Here is a 21,413-nt window from a genome sequence, read left to right on the forward strand (position 1 = left end):
ATCTAATTCTAATTTCGAGATTTTTCTTGGTTATAAAAGATTGAAGAACTGTCAATTCTCTTTAATATGGGACATATTCTCCCTTCATTTCAGGTACAAATTGGCGAGGTACAATGATATGTCATCCGGACCAAGACCCGAAAGTTACAAGGAAGACATCGATTGTGCTAGGTAAGTCTTTAAACTGCTCAAATTTTAGTAAATCAAGGACTTAATTTGATAATCAGATCTAAAACAGCCTTTTCTAGGTTCAGTACTAGAAGTAGGCAAATCCTTTTAGGGAACATTGGGTTTAACCCAATGTTCCCTAAATGGATTTGCCGTAAGCTCCTGTCGCAACCCGCAATAGAAGATAGACTTAATAGATTTATAACCGCAATAGAAGATTGGATAACATTGCTCGCCATCTTTATGATTAGTCACCCACGAATATGGGAAGAAGGAACAGTGTTGAGGAATTCCATGGCAAACAAGTAGATTGCAGAGATTCGACATAGTTGTAAACATTTTCATGTGAGGAAGCTTGCCACGAGTCGCTCCTTATAATTTGAGAAATTCACTGTTGCGTTATAATTAATGACCAGTGTTGAATGTTTTCAAACCGGTATTTGGACCTTCGACAAGGTTTTACAACCGAGACTGGCTTGATGTGCCCTTTGAAGTGTGGCAGAGTGTTTAGAATTCCAAATTAACCCTTAGTTCAGTTCCTTGGACGTGTTTTCAACGGATCACGCGATCAATCGAATCGACAGCTTTAGCTCGATCTCCGTTATATAACAATGACGAATTTTAGTTCCAAAACGATCCGCCAGAGGTGCTGCATGTAGTCTATGGGTGAAGTCGATATCGAGGACCGACTAGATAAAATTAATGTAAAATTTTTTTATTAGTTAGTACTAAGGAGTTGATAACTTGCTCGGTTTAATAAATATTTGTAAACAATGCTTTTATTATTACAGGCACTTTGATACGGCTGATAAAAAAGAAGAGTTGTACGCGGAATTGAAAGCAGCCGCAGAGTCTGGATGGGACTTCTCGTCAAGATGGTTCATACTCAACGGAACAAATAAAGGTATTCAACAACTTTCATATATCCTTGTACTTATTTTTGAGCGTTTTCAAAAAAAAATTATGAGTGATTTTTTACGAAACCAACAACTAAAATTGACACCATGAAGTTGGCTAGTTTCGCACGATTTGCTGAAAAGGCTTATGTGTATGATTTTATTAGGAGACTACGCATCTTCTGGATTTAAATATTTCCTACTATTACTATGGAAAGATTAAGTACGATTATTTACGGATAACGTCACATCAAATGGGAATCTTCTTACCACTTACAAGATTTGCTGTTGTAGCAGTATTATATGATGTTACAATAGGGTTCGGCCACTTCCATCACCAACGTTGATGGGTGTTGTTAACGGTAGATTGTAAAGGGCATGCGAGAGGTGCGACAGGTGGGGCGATCGATGATCCGCGCGGTAGTAACATAAAATAATTATAGTTTAAAAACTAAAAACACCACGCTAAAATCGCACAAGGAAAATCGTTAATCCTGATTCCTGACGATCCTGATGAGGAGAATGGGATAAAATTATTAAAATCGTTTATTGTCATCGGTTCTTGATAATTGTTCAAAATTTTAAATTAATCGGACGTCCAAAGTGGGCAAAAATCAAATTCAAAGATTCCTTTACATACACGTCATAGATACATACTTACATAGATACAACCCAAGCTAATAAAAGCGTGGTAAAAATGGGAGTAGTTCGAAAAATACGATCCACCGCGCCCGCCGGACGTTCCTATTTCGCTTTACTGTAACACGTTTTCTATACGATTATACAAGTGATTCTCAAGACCATCTTTAATTTAAAGCCATTGTTTATACCACAAAGTACAGGTGTGTTTCACAATGTCTAATGCGTTTACTCCCCAGGAAACCTCACAAACCTGAAGACCCGGTCCATCATCCCGGTGGACCTGAACGGCATCCTGTGCTGGAACGCGGAGCTGCTGGCCCAGTTCCACGCGCGGCTCGGGAATGCCGACAAGGCGTTCTACTACCGCGAGCTGCACGCCCGCTTCGTGCTAGCCATCGAGCAGGTACCATTGTCACATTGGACACACTTGACTTAGGCACTTAGACATACTTGACTAAGGCACTTGGACACAGTTGGTTAAGTGACATGGACACAGTTAAGGCACTTGGACAGTAGACTAATTAACTACGATACAGTTGACTAATTACTTGGACCCAGTAGACTAATTAACTACGATACAGTTGACTAATTACTTGGACCCAGTAGACTAATTAAGTTGGACACGGTTTTTTTTTATAATATAAGAGTAGCAGACGAGCATGCAGTCCACCTGATGGTAAGTGGCTACTGCCGTCCATGGACATTTGTAATCAACCCCAGAGAGGATTAGATATTCCTACCTGAGGTCGGCTACAGATGCGCCGCTACCCCTGAGGACTAGAAAGGGAGAGAAATACCGAGAATATGGTACACAAATCGTTCGTCTAGGTAGTTTTGCAATATACACTTATTATTTCATCAGGTTCTATGGCATGAGGACGTGGGCGCGTGGTTGGACTACAGCTTGGAGTCAGGTCGTCGTCGAGACTACTTCTACCCTTCCAACGTATCTCCACTCTGGACAGGCTGCTACGATATGGCCAGGAAGGAGTATTTCGTTAATCGAGTTATCAACTATTTGGATAAAACTAAGGTGAGGTTTTTTGAAGTTAAGTTTACTAAGTAAAAGGTAATGAAATAGTAATGTCTGACTGTGGAGATACAACCGCCACACCTTTGAAGGCCGTAGAACCCTGTAGTTCGACTCCAGCGGCACCATCGCCACACGTATTTCTGTCTAATAACAGCAGTGTAAAGCGATGCTGTGTTCTGGTTTGAAGAGTGTGGTAAGGGTAATACTTTTCCGAGGCATTCCAGCTTAGTCTTCAGGAGTAGCGGCGTATTTATAATATAGGAGTAGCAGACGAGCATGCAGTCCACCTGATGGTAAGTGGCTACTGCCGCCCATGGACTTCCGTAATCAACCCCAGATAGGATTAGATATAGCTACCTGAGGTCGGTCACAGATGCGCCCCTACCACTGAGGACTAGCTTTAAGAGGAATGTTTTGGAAAAGTATGTATGCGCTTAACACTGCTGTCATTAGACAGAAAATAGTTTGAACCACAAAGGGTCGAGTGAACAAAAAAATGTAATAACATTTTTTATTAATATAAATAGATTTCTTTTGAACTGATTAACGCCATCTATTGCCGAAAGATTGAACTCTGTTTTAACTTATTGTAACCATACCATTGAAACACAAAACGTAATATTAAAATCTTAAGTAACTTATTGTAACGATGCTATTGAAACACAAAACGTAAATGCACATCTGCTACATTTTTTATCCAAATACAGAGGGTAATGGTTTTTGAACGAGTGTGTATGTCTTATTCTTTAAAATGCCTTCAGCTCAAACCCGCTTTACGATTTTATCACATGTAATTTGTACATTTTGAAAGAAACAGACTAATTTTAGGCAGTCGTTTTTTATACTAATTATTAGTTTATTTATTATGCCTAAGTATAACTTCCTCCTATTCCATATGTAAACAAAATTTCCTTACTATTCCTAGGTGGATATCTTCGAAGGTGGTATTCCCACAACATTCGAGCACTCCGGGGAACAGTGGGACTACCCCAACGCCTGGCCACCCCTACAGGACATCGTAGTGATGGGGCTGGCCAACACTGAGATACCCGATGCTATGAGACTGGCCACTGAGCTCTCCACTAAATGGGTCAGGTCTAACTTTGAGGTGTGGAAAAAGAAAACCGCTATGTTGGAAAAGGTAAATCCATCTAAATAATAAATAAATAAATAAACGCTTTCTACACTCACAGCCCCACACTAGGATTCGCTGTGTCGTGGGTGCCATGGACACACACATAGACAAATACACAAACACCCAGACCCAGAAACAGAAATCTAAATTCATCATTTAGATATCTGTCTGGCCGGGGATCGAACCCGGGACTCTTTGCGCGTCAGACCGGTATGGTGACCGCTCCGCCACGCGGGTCGTCTATATTTTATTTATTTTATGAATATAGAAATAAGTGTGATTTTGTCAACTGAACGAAAAATTCATTCCAAATTCTAAATTAGGAATAACGAAAACTGTTGAAATGAACGAGGCCGATTTTAATTTAATAAAAAAAAAAACTAAATCTGTTTTATTACTATAAAAGAGAACAACTTTCCTTGTCAGAAATCGAAGACCCCACCTTATTTGAAAATATTATATTTATATTATTGCACCATTCAAATAATCTCAAATTAAATTCTGAAAATTAACTACAAATGGCTAAAAGAAAAGACTTAGTGAACAAAGTAGTCTATTTTTCTTTAATTTACATAGTATGTATTTTATCATCTTTAGTGTGTATTTTATCATTTTTAGTACAAAGTTTTCGCTTAACGTCTTACATTTCACATAAAAAACTGTATTTACTTAAATATATCATAAATTTCACAGTACGACGCGACAATATTCGGCGGTTTCGGCGGCGGAGGTGAATACGTGGTACAAACTGGCTTTGGCTGGACCAATGGTGTCATCATGTCCCTCTTGCACCGATATGGAGGTGAGTTTACCTTATATTGTTATCAAATAGTATTCGGCATGATAAGTTCAGGATTTTGCCGGGAAAAGGTACTTTTAAACGGGCTACTATACATTAATTTGTGATGTGCATTTTTCTGAGAATCTTGCTTGATCAGCGAGACTGCAAGTTTTTTTTTAAACTGCAAATTGTACATTAAAAATAAGTTTGGAATTTGTAGATTTTTTAATTGAGAACTAATTTAATTCCTTAGTTATAACTGTCAAAAATAATACATTCAATTTCAGTTGTTAATTGCGACAAAACAACCCGTTTACGAGTCCCTAAGGGATAAAGGTTTATTAAGCATCTCCTAATATCATTTAAGCGGTTAGTTTAATTACTAACGAGATACCTACTAACTTAGGTGATTGATCAGTAATTCCTTAGTAATTCTTAGTTCCAAATAAATTTTAAAACCGTTATAACAAAAAATTAAAGTAAAGTATGTTTAATACTTTTTTCTTAATAACTTTGACAAATATATTTTCTTTGCCAAAAATATTAATACATACATAAATATGTGTTCATTGGAATCCATTTTTTTATGATCTTATTCATACACACTTCTTACCAATCAATAAATATGATCTAATTTAATCTGACTATCTCTCTCTCTCTCTTTCTCTTTCTGTATTTCTTTCTCCTAAACATTTATTATTATGATAAAAACATACACTTATTTACTAACACCGAATAAAAAAATATTCCTCTATATCGTGTAGATAAAACATCTTTTATTTTTCATTACCACACTATTAACTAAAAATCAATTTTAATTTTTTATAGCATAAAAAATCCAAACAATTGGCATTGATTAATTTAATTTATTTTCCATTCATTCATTCGTTGAACGTGGAAGTCGGGAATGGTATGTTATTCAGTCTCATTCTGTTTTTTCATTCAGTTGTTTTTTATGCATAGTAAATTATTCAACCAATGTTTCTGATTGTTTTTAGCTGATTGTTATTTATTTATATGTATATTGTTGTTATAATATTATTTTTGCATGAAATATTATCATTTCTTACTAACCATAACATCTTTTATATGTTTTATATAAAATAAATTCAGAAATATATGAAGACATATTTGTTTTTAAATATTTATATAAAAATCAATATTTATATGATATTTCCTATTTATGGACCATATATACTTACAAATATTTACGTATTTTGTTATATGTAAAGTTTAACCTTTATTTTTATGGACAATATAAATATATTTATATGTGTATTAATATATAAATGTTGTAGAACTGTGTTATTCTAATTTTTTTTTTTTTCAGATCTTAATCTTTTATACGCATATTTTCTTGGATTCTTGTATGCATGCATGGTGGGCGATCTAGACTAATGGGTTCGGTAGCTTAATTAAATTATAATATTTAATGTAACAGTACTTTAATTTTAGGTATACATTAATTGGTTAATAGTAATTGGTTAATAATTTTAGATATACTTTAATTGGTTAATGTACTCACAAACAGCACGATAGTATTAATAAAAGTTGCAATTGAATTGGTAAATAATACAAGTTACAACGCTTCATATTACTTATATTGTTTTACGCACGTAATAATAGATGGCGTTTATTATGATTTAATTTTTATTACATTTTCTTGTCTAATATTTTATTGTCCTATCGTAAAATAGAATAACGTCATTAATCTTTTATAATTTACTGATGTATTAACACATATAATCTATAATTCCTTTTTTAAATTATTAAAAAAAAACAAAAAAGAAACGCCATAAAATTTATAAAAAAAAAATATGTTGCATATTATCCTTGTGTATCCTTGGCATATTTTTCCTTTAAATTGCGTAACAATTTGAAATTTAGCTCACTATCTTAGTTATCTGTGGTTATACGGGCTAGAATGTAAATATTGAGTGTAGCCTGCAATATTATCTATGCAAATAGCTTGGTGTAATCAGGTTTGTTATGAATGCAAATAGGTGTAATACTTTATTACGAGCCATATAGTAATTGCAGACGTAATGATACGAGGTAAAATCATGAAATTTTAAATGACGCGTCTTAGCATAGATTTATTTTATTCAATTGTTTTATTAATCGTGGCATGAAAGTTAATGTAATGTGATATTTCTTTTCGTGTAAATGTGACAACATTAACAACTTTCTTTTTTTAAACGTAATAAATAAATAATTATCAATAAGTGATTTTTATAACCTGATATCCATTTCATAATTCAAAGAAAGTATTTAAGGAAGTATGCCAAGTAATTAAAATTACAAATATATTATAATTAATAGTAACAAAAAGTATTTACAATATTCAGTCTAAAATAGTATCATTTATTCCTTAAAATAATCAGCAATACAAAAAAGTTATTTGCAATAAAAATAAAATACACTACTCTGTATAAAACTAACTTGTTTTAATTAACTTACAAAAAACAAAAATAGCACATAAAAAGAACACATTACAAATTAATAATACAACTTAAAATTAACAAAATAAAAAGAATGGCACACAAAGCTTAACTAAAAAAAATAACAATAGTAATAACATTTCAAATAATACAATTTAAATTAACAAAATAAAAAATGTCAAATAAAAAGAACACATAACAGAATAATAATAAAACTTAAAATTACCAAAACTAAAAAATATCACATAAAAATAACATAACAATTTAATAATCCAACTTAAAATTAACAAAATAAAAAATGCCACAAAAAATTCAACTTACGAAACAAAGATCAAAACCCGTCTAGAAGCGCCCACCGGCCGCGCTCAGCGCTAACGGTGTCCGCATTTGACAGAGACGTTGTCGGCAGCTGACGCGTTCGGCACCGGAGCGGACTCGGGCGCGGTGTACGGCGCGCAGGTCGGCGCGAGCGGCGTGGCCACGTCGCTTCTAGTCGTGCTGGCGTCCTTGGCGGCCGGAGCGTTAGGGTGAGGTGAGTTATCAACGTTTTATTTATTATTTTTGTTTTTATGTTATAAATAGCTAGTTTTAAGTATTTAGGTAGATTTATTGTAATGCAATCATTTCGTGCACGTTGTTTCAGTAATGTTAAGTGTAGTGAAGAACATTAAAAAAGAAAGTGAAGAACATTAATTAGCATGCCAAGGTTTTCAGGTTCGATTCTTGACAAGTTAGAATTTGTACATAGTAGACAGTTAAGTAAAAGTACTTAACTAGAGAACTACACTAGAGAGTTTAAAATGCTGCGAGTTCAATTCCTGGCAGAGCAGAATATTCGATTATTTACACTTTTTGAAAAAATCCTGTATTATAATAGGAAATCCTGTATTATTACAGGAAAAATCCTGTATTATAACAGGATCCTGTATTATAACAGGATTTTTTTTAGTTTCTAAGGTTGAATCTCAGTTATTATTGGCCTTCTGCTGGGCGTAGACCTCTTACACTAAGAAATATTGATATCAAGGAAGAATTGATAGACCCCATACACCTTTCAGAACTTTAATGGAGAACAGAATGGTGGAGAAACTTAAGGTTTAATCCAACTGTGGGGAGAAACCCTTTCCCTAACGTGAAACATACATTATAGATATAATTTATCCTTACACTATATTAATGTATTACAACTCATATTTAATAATATTATTTTTCATTGTTTCAGATATTTTATTGAATTTATGGAGTTTGATAACACGAGGCCCATTAAAAGTAAGACCTTTCCATATTTTATTATTTATTAGTTTAGTTTAAATTAAAGTAAGGTAGCGTCACATTGTGTTAATTATACATATATAAAGGCGGTTTAAAATTTAGTTTATAGTACACTTAACGTCCTATCTTAGTCTTTAGGTATTATTCGTCGAAAGATCCAGGAGAACTACTTACTGTCATAAACGCAATTTATGCATTTTTAACAGAAAACATGCATAACTAATTTGACAGTAAAAAATGAAAAATGGGGATATTTAAGGACTTGATTCAATAAAAGAAAAAATTTACACTTTCTGCATTATTAAATATGCCTGTTTCATGATTTAATTATGATTTATTTGACAGCTTTTGTATATGACATCTGTCAAATATTTTCAGGTTCTTTTTATTGTTAAATATGAACAGGTCTAAAATGGAGGCTTGCGATCATATCTGAGCAAAGTACAAGGTTGTCGTAGTATTTATATGTCACATTATACGTGAAAGTAGTTATAATAATTTGAATTCTAGTAAATTATTTTAATGTATAATAATTTTAAGTCTAGTAAAGGTATGTGTTAACTGTCAATTTATAAATATAATAGTTGACAGTTTGTGATATTGAAGTTACTAAAGGTTTTTATGAAATATGTATAATTATTAATCAAATGCAATTCTAGTATAATAATAATATATTATTATCATACTAGAATTGAATGATATATCATTTTATTCGTGTTTTTAATAATAAGATTTCATCACATATTTTAGTAGATCACTTAAGTTTAGATGCATTACCTATTAAATCTTGAGTGCTTAGGTTAGGTTAGTTTAGATTACTTATATATGTTTTATTTCATATTCAGGTAATAATTTTACTATTAATAAAATAAATATAATTGTTAAAAATATCAGGGTTTATTATGAGTTACCAATGCATGTATATTTTACTGTTGTATACGATCAATAACTTATTCACTTTATTTTGAAATTAAACGTTATAACTGCATTATTTAATTTTTCTATTTCTCTTTCCGTTTTTGACAGATTTTATTTGTTCAAATAAATTTGTAAAACGAAATAAAAAGGTAAATTCTGTCAAAAAGCTCATCATTTGTAAATATGTGATTGCAAAAGCTTTTAGAGTAAAATTGTCTATAGAATATTAATTTAGTTAACCAGTGTGAACGCTTCGTGCCTTTATATTGTATAAGAGTGGTATCTATATAAGAACTTTATAATTATGCGTAATAAAATATACTTTATTGTGCTTTATAACTTAATTATTCTATGGGATATTAAGATAAATACTACTTATTTTTTTTTTCAAGAGTCGTTATAAAAATGAATGCAAATATAAATGAACACAGATTGTTACTTGTATCAGGCGTTACTTTGCGGAAATCCATGCTATTAAGTTAGGATTAAAACTACTTCGCAACAATCCGTTACTAATATGTATAATGGTATATATTTTAAACCATGCAATATAGACCACCGTCCGTCCCACAAAGGATGCGTGCAAATGCAAAAAATAAAAATATACACCACCATACATACCACAACCAACACGTGTTTCGCTCCAAAGCGGAGCATCATCAGGGTAAGTTGACTCTACGACGGTTAATCGTTAAGAGAACAAAGGTTTTCTAAAGCGTTAACAGGTTTAAATAATAACATATTTATAACAGATCATTTAAGTGTACACTACTTTGACTGCTTTCGAAGTTATTTACTAAGAAGTGGTTAACTATTTTGTGCGAGTTTTAATTTCATCTATTCAACCCTAGAGGAGTTCGAATGTTTAAAAAAAATCGTGAAAACATGAAATTAAATTGGTGAAAGAAGTCTTCTATTATGTATTACAAAGATAAGAAATGGCAACAATAATCGCATAATAAATAAAACACAATATGACATAAAAGAAATTTATTTTGCCACTAAAACAATACACATTGTTTTTAAGATAAATTCGATCGATAAGTGGACACAAAGATAAAGCGTATAAACTTTTGGATCCAGAAAAATAAATATATTATTCAGTTTAAACACAGTATAAGGATCTATTGTTTTAGTTGAAATTTACCTACCTAGTAGATTAAGTATCTAGTATTAACATAAAATAAAAAAAATATATCTGGATGTGTCGAATTGAAGCAACCCAAAACAGCACTATATAGTCTACAACTTTTCTTCGCCATATTATTATTGAAGCAAAAAAATATACTGCTTACAAAACCGTCACATCACCCGCTCGTTACTGTGGCACGTTCACGACTGCTCCTGTACCAAGTGAGTACCGACCTCGATGCGCGTAGGTATAACTTGCGTTTCGTGCATTTGTATGAAGATAAAATACTGTATAGATATTTGTATCGTGGTTTAAATTTACTATTGGTGGTATTGTTGCATCGCCACCGTAATGTTTTGATAACAAAAGATAATAGATTTTGTTCTGCTGTTTTGGTAGCTTTATAGGCTGAAAAGGGTGTGGTACCTCCGGAGTGGTACCAAATAGGTATCTACCACCGTTACACGTGAAATGTCCACCATAAAGATATGAGCTTGACGATTTGTTCTTCTTATCTTATTTGTGTTTTAGTAACTTTTATTTCGTCATAATTTACATTAATATTATAATTACATTATTATTAAATGTACGAACTATAACTAAAGATTATATACAAAATTTAATTTAAAATAATTTAAAATAAATGTCAAAGTATTCAAAATCTAAATATACATATATAACTCAAAGGTGACTGACATAGTGATCTACTAACGCACAGCCCAAACCACTGGACGGATCGGGCTGAAATTTGGCATGCAGGTAGATGTTATGACGTAGGCATCCGCTAAGAAAGAATTTTGATCGATTCTACCCCCAAGGGGATAAGATAGGGGATGAAAATATTATTTCGTAACGCGAGCGAAGCCGCGGGCAAAAGCTCGTTTAAAGATAAAACGAGACCAAATCATTCGGTAGATTCCTAAGAAAATAGTTCTTACTTCTTACTTGCAAAACCAGTAGTGCATAGTGCAGGAAGGTCTCATATAGCACATTAGCAATCCTGCCCCGTACCTCGATTAGCCTCACCTTGGCGCTCTGAACTAGATTTATGAACGGATGTCTATTTTTAACGCTTCCTGATCTATTGTATGATGACCTTATGTACGGAAATGCAACGCGTCGCATTCTTAGTAATATTACGAGTATGATTTGTTCAACTGATTGCAAAACAGTGTTCTCGAATTTACCGATTTTTCGGTATTTCTGCCGATTTTGGCCCTCTCCTACCGAAATGCATTGATTTTTCCACGATTGTAGAGGATTTAAATTATCTCGATTTTTTTATGTAAAGTGGCGAATTTTAAGAAATTGTTAACAAATGAAGACATTACTGTAGCTAGAACTATTTTGGGTTAAAATTAGTTTACTAAATCGATAGATAGTGAAAAAAAATATAGGTATGCCAAGGAAAAAAAGTCGCCAACATTTTATATTGTAGGTATTATTGTTGTGTCGATTTTGGGCACCGAATATACCGATTTTAGTGGGCAACTCTACCGATTTCCTTCATTTTCATTCTCGAACACTTATTTAAATTGTGTATATTTGTGGCCATTTATGGCCTATTGTTGCCTATTTTTCACAATAAAGACGATTTGGTTTGATTTGAAAACAATACAAAAGCAGTGATAGCAAGTGGTTGAAACTCAGCCTCTCAATCAGGGGCTTCAAATGTTCAAACCCCACGCACGCACCTCTGATTTTTCAAAGTTATGTGAAAGACCGATGTATTGGTGGCCACTCAGGTCGTTGTAATAATAGATCAGGTATAATATCAGTGTCAAGCTGTGTTCTGGTTTAAAGGATATAGTCAGGGAATGTTGTGTTTTTCCAAAAAGTCACGTGAATTCCTATTTGCCTAAAATATTTCTGCCTATCAACAGCAACATAAAATGCTGCTGTGTTCTGGTTTGAAGGACGTTGTAAGGGGATTCTTATCTCAGTCATTCCAACTCAGTCCTCTGGGGTAGCGTAGCGACGCATCTGTCGTTCAGGCCGACATGAAGTAAGACTTATTTTTATCTTGGGTTGATTACAGATATCAGTGAGCGGCAGTTGCCACTTGTTATCAGGTAGACTGTAAGCTCGTTTGCTACTTCTATATCATAATAAATATAATTCAAACTAAAAAACACGCTTTTATGATAAAATCAACTAAAAAGCTTTCGGTATTCTATTTCATTCTTTCATACACGCAGGGTAAGATAAGAATGTATGTTGATCTCTTTCTAATGAAAAACGGAGTTACTCACTGACAAACATACAAGTGAAGCTAATATAAAGCGTGTAAAAAACTGCCGATATAGCCTCCAATAAGGTTCAACGATTACAAAGATATAAAACCACGACCAATAGCTTAACATATCCTCTGATGCACCACTAATGGTCACCCATCCAACTGCTGACCACTTTGTAGAGTCACCATTTACATACGGTGCTTAGTTTAGGTAACAAATAAATGTTATACAATACTAGTTTGAGTTAAATCAATAAGCCTTTATGATACAATTACAATTGTAAGGGTTCGTCGGAATACTTACAAATACTTACATAGTAGATTACGTATCCATCTCCCCTACTCGTGTTTACTTGTGGTAACTTTTGAGGTTTTTTAATAAGTGTGTTGGTATCCCTGAGTGTTAGTTATAGCTTTCTTAGAGGAGTAGGAGGTCAGAAAACAGTAGCGGAGTTAAATTTGGCGAAAAAATAGTTGAATAAATAGTTTCCCAAATTTGTCGACAGAAAGAAAATCTGTTTCAGATTTTTTTCGCCTATGCTATGCTCTTCACCCTTTTCCATTTTTATACACCCATTTTAGTTCCGCATTTTTTTAAAGTATATTATCTTTAATCTGTAAATACTTCTGTCTTTCAACAAAGTCTGTTTAGCTGTTTCTAAAAAGGAAATATTTTACGTAAATACCTACATAAATGAGTAGTTTTAGTTTTGGTATAGGTACTTCAAATAATATATTAATGTTGTATTGTAGCCATTTTAAAGTTACACGCAGACATTTTATTAACACAAAAAATTTTATTGTAAAGATAATTTAATAGTAGATGGGTATAATTAATTGTCTGTAATGACTTTATGCCGACACAATAGACATCATTAGCGGTCTGACTCGTAGAGTTCCGGGGTCGATTCCCAGAAAATCATTTAAATATGATTAATGAAACCTTTCTTTATATACCCATATCCAGACCCGATATTTAAACATTCATATAGTAAAATATACTTAATATGTAGGTATATTTGAAGGTGGTAGAACCCTCTGTGGGTCGACTCCGGCGGCATCACCGCCATACCTATTTCTGCTATAACAGCAGTGTTAAGGGCTGCTGTATTCGAGTTTGAAGGGTGTGGAGAAATACTTATAAAGGCTTTCGAACTTAGCCCTCGGGGATAGAAACGCATCTGTTACCAATCTTAGGTAGGAATATAGCTTGCTTAGAATTATGGCGGGTGTTTGAACTTTCCCTTCCTCCTGCACGCTTCCCCCTTAAAGCAAGGGATATGTTATGTGTGGTCGCATACCGTCGTAAACACTACGTGGTTTGGGAGGAGCGAAAACTGCTCCCCCAGGGTAGAGCCCGTTGGGCATCGCGCTTGGAGGGCTCCGGTTGTGTTCCGTTGGAGATCCCGGAGTTCTCCAACAAGCGTTGAGGACGGCCACCGGGGGGGTTTTAGTGCGGTAAAAATCCCACATAACCCGGCGTCGCTCCCACGTCGTCGGGTACCTTTTGAAGGTTTCCCCCTCGAGAAGAAAAAAAAAGGTACTTCTAGTGTAATAAATTGTCGTTGTCGTCAAACGACTATTATCCAACTGCTGGACATGGGTATCTTCTTAAAGTAAGAAGGGTTAGGCCGTAGTCCACCGCGCTGCCCTTGTGTAGATTGGTAGACTTCACACTTTTTTAAAAGGTTTTTACCCCTTGGGTGCGGAACCCTATTACTAAGCCTCCGCTGTCTGGCCGTCTGTCCGTTTCTCACAGAGCTATGTCCGTAATAGGTAGACACTTAAATTGTTTGAAGTGTTTGTAAAACGCTATAAAAACAAATACTAAAAATAAAAAAGGTTGAAGGTAAATGGTGGTCGCCATTCAAGAAACCACTATTTTCCGTTATTTTTCGTTTTATCTACTGAACCGTAATAGGTAGACAGTTCAAATGTTCACAATACATTAACTTCAATGGCTGTAATAATAACAAATACAAAATATGAAAAATAATAAAAATGAAAATGTTCCTCCGTATGCGAGATCGACTTGCACTGCACAAAATTTTTCAAGATTTGCTCAAGCTGTTCGCACCTGTAATTGAGGTGGCACTTAAAAAATATCTCAATGTTTTATCAAAATAATTTGTATGCATCAGTGTTCACCTTGTTGGTGCGACTTTTTAATAAATAAATAACAAAGATTTCTCAGGTAAGTTTTCCTTTAGCTACTTTTTTGTTGCAAAATGTATTTAATAGGTAATGAATAGTTAGGTTTATGTGTTCAATAAGGCCAGGCTTACAAATCAGGACAGAGCAATTGTAGCCATTGTTGATGTAATTACATGGAATTATCTTGTGTCGTTAGCGCCAAGGTCGTTTGATAGTGCTCATCCCGTATTGTTTGTGATAACACACGTTTTTTTAATCTATATATAAAAATATGTTTTATGTAAATGTAAAAAATACGGTCCAAGAGATAGTGCCCTGTGGCAGACGGATAAACGGAGGCTTAGTAATAAAGTTCAGTTTTTACCCTTTGGGTATGGAGCCCTAAAAAACAATTTTAGCCAAGTGGTTTCAAAGGCGGCTCGTCACACTAAAGTGCAAAGTGTAATCCTAGGAACGAATCTTTGAATTTTCGAAGTGTTATTGAAAAGGTGTAGTCGTGTAAATAATGTACCTAATTAAATATGTATCATAAAAAATAACACTTCTTTTAATAGCCAAGGAAAATATTCACAATATTTTCCACGTGATACCATGGAAACCTTCAATTCTGTACGTTTTTAGTTAGAGAACTTCAGCTTTACTCTTAAAACACGTGATGATATTTTTAATATGTTACTTTGATAAATCATATGTGCCAGACTCGAACCTAGGTCTCCATAATTGAGCGGTTGTGCTTACATTTCACCACTTGGCTATCATTGTGTCTAGGCGTCATGACCGTATGAGCAAGTATTTTTAAATATTTACATATCTGATGTAAAATTTAAATATTTTTTCATAAGCGTATTTTCCGCTGTCACTTAGCATTTGCTTTATTTGTATATACATTGCCAAACTAGTTATAATATTTTGGTCTTTATGGTTTTGGGTTAAGACCTATAATTGCGTACTTCACTGGTAACCTTGTGTTTTTACTTTTTTATCTCTATTAGTATAGGCTTTGCATTGTTGAGTTTGTCACGTAGGAATTACTTCAAGTTGAAAATACTTTCTGATTTCTAAAGTTTTCGACTACTAATTTCGCGGTTTGTCTGTTTTTGTATAGTTTTATCATCAATAGACAGTATTTTTTGTTTTTTATTTTTTTTGTTAACCCTGCCTATGATGACTCAAAATTGTTTTTTAGTTAATTGCAGCAGGTACTTATAACATTTAGGGTTTATCGTAGAGAAATGGCGAATTATAACCTTATTATTTCGCCATTATGTTCTTATGTTACAGTCATTCGGTCATGTTCCTTCATGTCATTAGTCATTTTGGGTACTGACGCACAACGCAAACTAATCTTAAGGTGTTTTCAAATAAGCCTAAAATGCAATTATTTTAGTTTTAAATAAAAATGTAGTGTCAATTACGTATATATAATAGTATGAATTCTATTTTAAATAAGGCATCCAAATTCGTCATGTTCTGATAAACACGACACAAATATTTGAGCAAATATTACGCTTATCTGACGCGAGAGGCAAATAAGTGCAAATATTATTGCCACAAACTTTTCCTTTTATCACATGATAATGTGATCTTTATTTATAAAAAAAAATACCTAACGTATGTTCGAATATAACTTGACTTGAGAATTTCGCCCCACGTTTTTAAATATGAAAGTTTTTATCTACATTTTTATTATATTTAAGTTAAAGACAAACCCTATATTTTAACCCTAAATGTATGATATAAATAAAAGACAAGAAAAAATAAATCTTTATTTAAAACTAGTTCAAAATAAAACCCCAAGAATTAATGCACTTATTAAAAAAAACATTACATAACGTCAATAAATTTTAAAATAAATTGTAAATAGAAGAGACATGTAATTTGTTAAATAAAACGCAAACGATAAAATAATTTATTTAAAAATAATAATAAATTCTAAATGTCATATTCTTGCTTTTGTTGCGCTATATAAGTAATAATTTTACGAAACTATAAAGTTATTTAAGTATTGGAGTTCTGGTAATAATTAACGAAAATTATATATTAATAAAATAATACTATACCAGTTATTATTTCGTTCCCAAGCGAAGATATTTCAAAGATTAAAATATGGGTTTTCCTCCGTAAAGACCAGTTTGAGTTCCTGTAAATAAAAGTTTTTTTTTCATTTAGATATTAACTGTGTGTGTATTAAAGACATGTGTAATAAATTTAAATGAATATAGAGCTAATTATGGGTCACAATTTGATTATAAGAATTGCAGAAATTATGCTTGAAGGCACGTTTTTTGATTGTGATTTAATCAATTGCCATTTCATTCAGAAATTCTTTAATTAATGTATCGTTCGAATACTAAGCAAACGTATTTAAATATTTTAACGTATTAAATTAAAAAAGAAATGAAAATGATACCTTCCACTAAATTAAAACTAATTGCAAACAATGTAAAAAATACATAATTATAAAATAAACTCTTACATTTAAATATTCCAAGATTTTTATGTTTGTTGAAATATTTGCCAACTTAAAATAAAATATGTTTAAATATATTCACACACGTGTAATCACAGTAATACCTACTTGACTTCTGGTTGTAAAATATGTAATTAATAGTTATCATTATATATTCTTTAGAAATATCTAGATTTCACATAGAAATTATAAAAGAACAATGGGTAAATCAATCAAACTGACAGTTACTTACATATAAAATTCTATTTTCTATCATTTCACTTGAAATTCGATACATTTACGATAAAACAATTGATAAATATCACCCTTTATTTATACAATGTGTCTAATGATTGCAAAAAAAAAAAGAAAAAATACCTTTTACGCGAGAAATTGCACTAAAACTCAGTAACTTGGTACACTTGCGAGCCGTAGTCGGTAGGAGAGCGAACTAAAGCTATTGACTCGCGCAGAGCCCTAGATGCGACTGCGCCTGCGCATAATGTTCTATTATTGCACCTGTTATACAGGATGATACGTTTCCGTGATTTTTATCTTTTTCATGTTTATCATGTTAGAGATTTTTCATTACTTGCTTCTGTTGTTCTATTCAGTATATGTAGATTACATGATTTAACATCCTTTTTATCGTCTGTTTATGGAGCGATTCGTAATACAATTATGTTTTGTTAACTTGTAATACATTACGAAACTTAAGTTATAAAATAAATGATTTACATAAAATTAAAAGTGAATACGTTAGTTAAATTTAATGAAGTGTTTTATGGAAATTACAAAGTATTTAACATTATTAAGTTAATTAGTTTTGAATTGCTTTATATACCATATACTTTGATATAATAGAAGATATGACTTTTTCGATAAATTAGAAACAGATTTTGTGATGATACAATTGATGATATAGATTTATTTGGATATTTGTGGAGTTATCTTTCTGTACTTCCTTCGTATTTCCTGGTAGTCCGTGGATGTCTACAATGTATGGGCTGAATATAATGCATTTTGACTTACGTATGCCAAGTTTAAAATATTGTAAAATTTCTTGATATTTTATTTGTATATTGATACAAAGTAACAATTTTTATAAAATTTGTATGAGTGACACAAATATAAGTCACCAGCAATACGCAATAACTCAAAATCGTATTGAATACTAATATTTTAACAGGAAAACGGTATTCCCACGAAGTCGTACGAGAGGCAGGTACGCATTTTGGGAAACTGTAGTTACGCACGTAACGCACACAATAGGTATAATACTTTTTCCTTAAATTAGTAGGCAATTGGTTTTCTTGGAACTTTCCTGTGTCATTACTTTATATGTAGCATTGATGTAACTGTAACATTTGTCAAAAGTAGGTAATCATATTGTAAAGTATTTTTGTCGCACTTAACTGCTTTGGAATTAACTTTGGAACGTTTGATATGGTCTAGTGAATGACCTTTAATAGCTAGATTTGATAGGTGCTCGTCGATCACTTTACACTTAGGATATAGTATAGGTATCGTTAAATCCTGTCGGAAGCCTTACTGCATTGAAAATATTCGTCTTCGCTTAACTAGTTCATCAAACGCATTAGGGCTGCGTTGATGAGTTCTGGTATTTACCAGTTTTAGGGACTTTTTTCTAGCAGTGGAACTTGAAAATAAGTTGGTTATATAAATAAAAGAAAACTTTACGTAGTATTGTAAGTCAATGATTAATATTTTCGTGTGTGGCGGTGGTATATAATTGTCTCTCAAAATAATTATATTAAGAAAGTAATTATTATATAACCTATGAGGACTGTTTTAATAGGAGAATGAAAATCCGAAAATTCGATTTTTCTTTTAACTATTCGTATTGTTTGCTATAGTGGCCATTCTTAAAAAAAGAAATTAATAACATCATGTACATATCTACGTAAATTTTTAAATTACTATTATTAATAATTATTAAAAAAGTAACAAAATTAAACATCCTGTAATTTGCAACAGCGGAACAACGGAAAGGTTTAATTTTAGTCTTTGCTGCAATATAATGTAACCTTTTATACATAAAAGATGACATAAAATGAAGTGATTGTGAAGGTCGACACCCGATTAACTTTTTAATGGGCATTGAATTGTAGTTTTAATTGTTATTATGTTTCTGTTTATTATAACTGTTATTAATAATTATACATTATGATATATATTGATAAGGGTGACAATGCAGAACTGTAAGACATTCGACCATCTTTTAAACAAATAAGATTTTCGTTATTATAACAAGCTTAGTAATAAAGCCGTTTTGTTCGTATTTTCACATTCTCAGAAAACCCTATCATTCGATAGCATTCATACTGTTTAATGTTTATAATGAGAAGGATTACGTTTTTTGTTATTTTAAAATGATCATTGAGTATCGTCGATATCGTTATTACTTACAGTTAAAACTGTTATTATATACTTTGTTAATCTGAACTTTTGAGTCCCTTTTAAAATGGGGTAGCCTTTTTTTAGCCTTATATTTGTCCAAACAGGTGTGATCCAGATTTATTGGTGAAATATTTTAATAACTTCGGCATGAATAAGTTAAAATTAAATTTGGATTTTGAGAAAAAATATTAGCACGTCATAAAAAATACAATTAGATTATACTTCACTTAAAATAATTAGCAACAGTAATAATTCTATAATTCTTAGAAAATAATAATAGAAACACAATAAAGACATTCTTCTTCATATGTGAAAAAATCTCTACATACAGGATGTTATTTCTTAGAATTATTAACACAAAAAATATATTACGATTTATTTATTAACACCCAGTTTTAAACACATAGTTATATTTATTTTCCATAGTTATCACCTTGAATGGGCCATCTGCGTCAATTTCAACGTTGTATAGAGAATCGTGTGTTACTCGTACTTGAGTATAACAAGTGACATTTGGTTTGCATGTGTGTTTGAACAAACAAACACGTCGATTGTATATGTTCTATATACAGTAGAACCCGCTTAAGACGATCACGCTTAATACGATTTCTCACATAATACGCCATTTTCCGCTAGTCCCTGCATTTTGAGACATGTTTTCATACATTTCTTAACGCTTAATACGCTTCGACATCCCGTTTAATACGCCTAATTCATAACTGGCTGAAGGAACACTCGAATGCCGAACGCAAGCCAACCCGCCCGACATTTTAAATGCGCGCAAGTAAATTACAACCGATGGATCAGGGAATCATAAAGGTCCTTAAACAAGGTTACAGGACAAGACTTATCGTTAACTTCAAGAAGTGGAACGCCCTGATAGCAAACGACCCTTGACCGTGCATGATGCGATTTTAAGCTATGCCGCGGCATGGGAAGCAATTATGCTTGAAACCATTCAAAATTGTTTCAAGAAAGCAGGTTTCCGGAATAACGGGGTTGACGTCATGGTGGAAGTAGAAGAACAACACGTGATATTGCAGGGTTTTCCTGAATATTCTTCTATTGATGGCAACGTGGCACCCTACGAAATACAATCCATTGAAGATCTTATAGTTTTGTCTTATCCCGTTTAATACGTTTTCTCGCTTAAGACGCGTTTTTGGTTGGGTCCCTTATGAAATCGTCTTAAACGGGTTTTACTGTATGTCGCTTGTTTACGTCGTATGAAGTAACTATATGATTTATTAAGAACTAACGATGGCCTAGTTGTTGGCAATAACACTCTATATGGGGTTCGAGGTTCGAATTCAAAGCATCCACCTCTGATTTCACTAAGTTGAATGATTAGAAATGAATTATTATTCGCTTTAACGGTAAAGGAAAAACATGAGGAAATTTACAGGCCTGAGAGTTGTTTCACAGAGAGAGACAAATTTCTCAAACGCTTGAAGTCTACCAATCCACACTTAGCGTGGTAGGTTATGGTAAAAACCTTCTCATGCCGAGGGGAGACCCGTGTCCAGCAGTGACAATAAACGGTTGTTGATGTACAAGTATATGCGTAATAAAAATTAATATCTATCCCAATAAGAAATTTGAAGTGTTTAATTTATAAAATAAGTTTTTTTATTCAATAAGTTGATTATTTTAATTTTAAGTAATTATTAAGATTCTATGTTATTGTTTTGTTATTAAGTATAACAAAACAGTATGACTTAAGAATCATACTTAT

General features: G+C 32.6%; 1 protein-coding gene and 1 long non-coding RNA gene across 5 annotated transcripts in view; one reads left to right on the top strand and one right to left on the bottom strand.

Annotated features, from left to right (window-relative positions):
* The window catches only part of Treh-2 (trehalase-2), an 83,226-nt gene that overhangs the window by 56,466 nt on the left and 5,347 nt on the right, over positions 1 to 21,413 (top strand). For 2 of the 4 annotated variants that reach the window (XM_073089650.1, XM_073089649.1), the window contains exons 8-14: positions 94 to 171; positions 960 to 1,072; positions 1,943 to 2,109; positions 2,569 to 2,739; positions 3,665 to 3,880; positions 4,568 to 4,676; positions 7,491 to 7,623. In XM_073089650.1, coding sequence (XP_072945751.1) covers positions 94 to 171; positions 960 to 1,072; positions 1,943 to 2,109; positions 2,569 to 2,739; positions 3,665 to 3,880; positions 4,568 to 4,676; positions 7,491 to 7,623 — 987 coding nt within the window. Of the gene's footprint in view, positions 1 to 93; positions 172 to 959; positions 1,073 to 1,942; positions 2,110 to 2,568; positions 2,740 to 3,664; positions 3,881 to 4,567; positions 4,677 to 7,490; positions 7,629 to 8,318; positions 8,618 to 21,413 lie in introns of those variants that run through there. The other 2 variants (XM_073089652.1, XM_073089651.1) reach the window with 2 other exon arrangements.
* LOC140754846 (uncharacterized) lies at positions 13,706 to 17,743 on the bottom strand. The gene is made up of 3 exons (XR_012103712.1): positions 17,636 to 17,743; positions 16,869 to 16,948; positions 13,706 to 14,175 (listed from the first exon to the last, which is right to left on the bottom strand). It is a non-coding gene; the product is annotated as an uncharacterized LOC140754846 (long non-coding RNA).

This window comes from Epargyreus clarus, unplaced genomic scaffold (genome assembly GCF_041222505.1).
Source record: "Epargyreus clarus isolate Ecla_fem2 unplaced genomic scaffold, WU_Ecla_fem_2.2 ptg000031l, whole genome shotgun sequence".
NCBI classification, from domain to species: Eukaryota; Metazoa; Arthropoda; class Insecta; order Lepidoptera; family Hesperiidae; genus Epargyreus; species Epargyreus clarus.